We start from the raw sequence: 5756 nt of genomic DNA, 5'->3' as shown, positions 1-5756 counted from the left end.
GCATCTTAAGAGACAGAGTGAGAATTGTTTTTTGATGTGTCTAATTCCTGGATACATTATTTACCTGCTAACATTTCTTTTCTTCTCTGAAGTCACACAGACAGATGACAGGAGCGGCTATGAGTTTAACTGCAGCACTCAGAGGAGTTTTTATCGTGCTGCTTTCTGTGTCAGGTACTGTATGTCTACAGATAAGACCATTTGATCTTTTTGCTCTGAAAACAAACAGGTGGTTGAAATGACAAGTGAGTCAGTGATATAATATAATAACACAAAATGTTGATCAACCGATGCAAAACCATTTTGGAATTCTGCTGTCATTGCACTAAAACAAATTCATTTACTCCAGATACAATAGCACATGTGTTATTGTGTTTTCTGATGTGCTCTGTGTTACAGTGGTACAGAGTCAGAATGGCTGGGGAGTGACTTACACTTCTACTCAGATCTGTGCTGTAAAAGGATCATCAGTGGAGATACACTGCGCCTACACATACCCACCCAGAATAAATAATGAAACTATTGAAGTTCAGAAAAGATTATGGTTTACTAAATTGCAACAAGATGTACCTGTGGATCTAAAAACTGATCCAAACTATGACACTCGAGTGGAGTATTATTTTTTTCGGAACAACAGCACTCTGAGAATCACTGACCTGAGAGAGAGCGACTCAGCTCAATACAAGTTCAGGTTTGAGACAAACTATCGTAGTGGACGTTATACTGGCTCTCCTGGAGTCACTTTGCTTGTTACAGGTAAAAAAAAAATAACATTGATGTTTCTATGTATCTGTAACTGTTGCATTACACATGTTTATGGGTTTTTTTCTTCCTCCAGATGCTCCAATACGCCACTCTGTGTCAGTGACTCTCTCGGGTGAGATAGTGGAGGGCAGCTCTGTGACTCTGACCTGTAGCAGTGATGCTAACCCAGCAGCTAATTACACCTGGTACAAGGAGGATGATCAGAAACCTCTCAGTAAAGACTCCCAGCTCATCTTCAGCTCCATTCAGTCTTCTGATGCTGGAGAGTATTACTGCACAGCTGTAAACGACCTGGGGACAAAAAGGACTGGACACAACATCATCATTGTGAATTGTGTGTAAAAGACCATTAATATTTTAAAAAATACATTTCTTCATATATTGATATTCTGATACTGTAGTTCATTCAGTAGCTTCAGTAGATTATTATTTTATTCACTTTATTCTATTGGCTTCCAGACATGTACTGCTCAATTAACACAAAGTCAAACTGCAGGGACTTTGGTACATTTAGGAAAAAGCAACCTCTGTGAATCCTTCATGTTAGTGTTCTCGTATCTGCTGGATGCATGAGATGAAGGTGATAAAAGAGCATCAAAGAGTGTCTGGAGGAAGAGGAGCAACATTGCCAGAGAGCTATAAAATGAACCTGAGTGAAATACTCATGTGCATGTTGATGTTAACGGACAAACTGTCAGAAACAGACTGCATCAGGGTGGAGTAGGAAATCCTTTAGTCAGACTTGTAATCACAGCCTAGCACTGTGCAGATGCACTGGCTTTAATAAGATAACACCAGAACTGGCAGGTCCACCACTGGTGATGAGACCTGACGAGAATTCACACTGAGCACATGTGACAGAGTTTGGATTTGCTGCTTGTAATATTTATGTAAAATATCTGCCTCCTTGATTTCTTAGTTTTTTGCATTTTTGCCACTTGTTTGTTTGTGGTCATCAAACACATTTTACCATTAGACGAATGCAAAATGCAGCTTTTAAATAGTGTTTTAACTGATTTCATTTCATTTAACCCTTTAACCATCTGAATCAGCTGTGTTAGATCAAGACTACAATTAAAACATGCAGGACACTGGTCCTCGAGGCCTGGAGTTGCCCACCCCTGGTTTAGGTTAGGGTTTAAAAGCTATCCAGCTATCGATTCAAGTGATATCTTTATTCAAAAGTTCTAGAGGTGTGATAAATTAGTAACATTTTTAAAAAGAAATCTGTAAGGGGGCAAATACTTTTTCATAGTACTGTGCCTGATCTCCACGTGTTAGCGAATGATATATTCACTGCTGGATAAAATCGTCAGACCCATTTTCAAACCTAACTCTGGGGCTCATAAATCAGGAGATTCAGACCATCTTTGGTCTAAAGAAAGCATTAAAGAATGACCCATGAGTGTTTGTTTAATGTGAGCTGTAGTGTTATTGGGCGGGGCATGTAGATTTATCTTCTACTATGAAAACTCAATCATAATGTGTAATTAAACATTAAATATGTTCATGTTTCCTCCTCCAGATGCTCCAAAGCTTCCCTCTGTGTCAGTGAGTCCCTCTGCTGAGATAGTGGAGGGCAGTTCAGTGACTCTGACCTGTAGCAGTGATGCTAACCCAGCAGCTAGTTACACCTGGTACAAGAACAATGATCGCAAACCTCTCAGTGAGAGCTTCCAGCTTGGGTTCAGCTCCATTCAGTCCTCTGACTCTGGAGTGTATTACTGTAAAGCCAGAAACAAGCTGGGGATGAAGACGTCTAGGAACAAACTTCTTGATGTAAAATGTAAGTAAAAACATGGCTAGTTGTTCACTGTGCAGCTTCAGTAAAGCACTCTGGATTCCAAATGGCTTCTGGATATACATCCCTGAGATGTAAACCATCAGTAAGACATGCAGTTAGTGGGGTTGGGTTAATTGGTCATTCTAAATTGTCCATAGGTGCGATTGTGAGTGTGAATGGCTATCTGTCTGTCCCTGCAACACCTGCCTCCTGCCCTATGGCAGCTGGCATAGGCTCCAGCCCCTCCGTGACCCTTACAAAGATAAGAGGATGGATAGATGGATGGATGGATGGATAGATGGGTGGTACTGTAATTGTCTGAATGCCACAAAACCCTCCACAACAGCACAGATTTGTTTCTGCTTTGAACATATTTTTTGTGATTCTGGTTGAATCTGTAGGTTTCTTTTGGTTGGGTTTGGTTTCATTTGACTTTCAGAATGATAAGTAGAAGACTTTCCTATATTTACATCCTTTGTATTGATTTGAGTGGTTGAAGGACAGAAATTAGACTCTTACATGTCACGAGAGAGACCTGATTGGCAACCAAAGGATTATGTAAATCCAATTACCTAATCTAACGATCACACTACATGAACATGCTTAAGTCATCAATGGACAGGCAAACTCTCTGTGTCTTTACCTTCTCTTTCAGATGCTCCAAAGTTTCTGTCTCTATCAGTGAGTCCCTCTGATGAGATAGTGGAAGGCAGCCCTGTAAATCTGATCTGCAGCAGTGATGCTAACCCAGCAGCTAATTACACCTGGTACAAAGACAACAAAGTACTGTCAGTAGGACAACAGGGTGTTTATCACTTTATCTCCATCAGATTGGAGGACAGTGGGGATTATTCCTGCAAGTCTGAGAATGTGCATGGAGAGGCCAACTCTACCTCTCTATCAGTGGATGTACAATGTGAGTGTTTTTTGTCAGTCTAAACGTTCAAAATACTTTTTAAGAATCTTAACAGAATTTGAATATAAATTTACATAGTTTTTAATTTACTGTTTACTAGATCCTCCGAGACTTCCCTTTGTGTCAGTGAGTCCCTCTGCTGAGATAGTGGAGGGCAGTTCAGTCACTCTGACCTGTAGCAGTGATGCTAACCCAGCAGCTAATTACATCTGGTACAAGGAGGATGATGAGTCACCAAAGGCATCAGGACAGAACTTCACAATCACTGACATCCAACCTGAACACAGTGGGAGTTATTACTGTGTTGCCCAGAACTCAAGAGGACATCAGAACTCCATCTTACAGCTGGATGTTGTGGCAGGTCAGTTTGATGCTCCTCACAGTTGAATGATCTGTGAAACTAGATGTGCAACTCAGACTTGCATCCTGTTTGTTTGTCTTCTTTTTAGTGAAATCAGTAATAATCGCGAATATCATCAGGTTGAGTCTGGTGGTTCTGATGCTGATTCCTTTGTTTTTGTTGAGTATACAGATAAGGTAATATATATGTATATATAAAATCATCAGTTCCATTACTTTTCTTTTCCCCCCAACTTTATCTTTAAAGCCGCTGATTCAGTTTCAATAAAATTGATTTGTTATTGGAATTTATCCAGGAAGAAGAAACGGGCAAACTTACATACTGGAGCAGGTGGACCTGCTGATATGATCCAGGTAAGAAGTGCTACACAACAGACAGTTTTTGCAATATGAATTAGAGCCAGTAATAATTTTACCACAATGCAATACATGTTTAAAGAAGCTCTTTTAGTCTTATTATTATTTTAATCTCTCTCCATCAGTTAGATTCTCATTCTGTTTATGAGAACCTTTCAGCCTTAAAGGCCTTTGCAGCAAGCACAGACAGACAAGAAGGTGCAGGAAAATCTGGAGTGAAGTCCAACTAGCTGAGAGTCCTGCATGGAAGAAACAAAATGAACTGAAATCCACGTACCTCGTAAATATTATTTACTTGTTGAACCAGTTTAAAAATGATTTAAAGAGAGAATTGTCATCCCTAAAGTAGTACAGGAGACTGACGTGAGGTGGGAATGAAGTGGACACATTAAACTTAAGCTTTTTTCTTTTTCTTAAGTTTAGCAACACATTTCAAAACAAATTTTGTATTAATTTTATTGCTACCGCATGATGATGTGATGCTTCACAGGGCTAATGAGATGTTTGTAAGACGTTTTGCTTTCTACTTTATTTGCCCTTTAGATCAGTGAGCTTTTGTTTGCTGTTAAACTGTGAGATAAACTGTGGGAAACAGTTTCAGCCTTCTGTTGTATACTTCTGATGTTTTTGTAAATACAAAATGTAAAGTCTTTTTTACATCAAACTCACACCATGTATCTCCCCTCCTTCTAAACAACAGCAACTTCTTCAACTGAAGTTGTAGCATCATTTCGGTTTTCTCTAAATGCAGGGTGAAGGTTTGTAGAAAGTTTTCTTTTTTTCAATTTAGCTTTAGATTGTTTTAACGTTTATTTTCAGATTGCATTCTCCTATATTAAAGACAAATACAGTTTACATGTATTTTTTTTCTTCTGAATCCTTCTGTTTTGTCAACAGAAAGATTAATTTATCCAGAGACACTGTGTGCTATGTACATCTTTGAAACCAGCGAGGCTTTGTGCAGATGTAAAAAATTCATATACATTTGTTGCATAAAATAGTTGATGTCAATCAGAAGAGAGGTGATAACCTAATGCTGTAGCAGGTATAGTCATCCAGCTCTGATGTTTATCTGATCACTCTATTTGCATTAAATCACATATATTTGTATATTTCCTCCATAAGCACTTCTTGAATAAAATCTCTGATATATCTTTGATATATTAAACAGGGCTAAACATGTAAAATAAAATAAAATCTTTGGTTCCAAAGAAATAATATTAAGATGAAGCTCCTGTCTCCTCACATCTCAACACTGTCACCAGTGCTGGGTTTTTTTTCAGTTCTCAGCTATTTTTGTCATGGTCCTGAGTCTGACGACTTAGTGTTTTGTGTTTCTTTATATTTCTTGTTCTTGTTTATTCTGTCTTTTGTTTAGGTTTGCTATGTCTTAGGGTTTTGTTTCATGCCTGCCTGTGTGCCCTCTGTCTGTCCATGGTGTCACTGTGTCTGCTCGCGAATCTGTCTAAGTTCAGTGTCTTGTCTGGTTCTCTGTGTCTGCTAGTTTCCTGTTTTATTCTGAAGGTCTCTATCTCATGTGAGTGTGTTCAGTTTACGTTTCCCCTGTCTCGTCAG

At 38.9% G+C, this 5756-nt stretch overlaps 1 protein-coding gene across 1 annotated transcript; it reads left to right on the top strand.

The window, feature by feature from the left end:
* On the top strand, positions 1–5347 carry LOC102307632 (B-cell receptor CD22-like). The gene is made up of 9 exons (XM_042215036.1): positions 1–174; positions 400–756; positions 839–1099; positions 2291–2551; positions 3204–3464; positions 3565–3825; positions 3914–4001; positions 4121–4178; positions 4307–5347. Exons 1-9 carry the CDS (start codon positions 105–107, stop codon positions 4409–4411), a joined length of 1722 nt encoding a protein of 573 aa, XP_042070970.1. The 5' UTR covers positions 1–104; the 3' UTR covers positions 4412–5347.
* Positions 5348–5756: the final 409 nt, after the last annotated feature.

Source organism: Haplochromis burtoni, unplaced genomic scaffold (genome assembly GCF_018398535.1).
Source record: "Haplochromis burtoni strain Fernald_Lab_line unplaced genomic scaffold, NCSU_Asbu1 Contig_647, whole genome shotgun sequence".
NCBI lineage: Eukaryota > Metazoa > Chordata > Actinopteri > Cichliformes > Cichlidae > Haplochromis > Haplochromis burtoni.
This window is presented reverse-complemented; position numbering and strand designations above follow the sequence as displayed.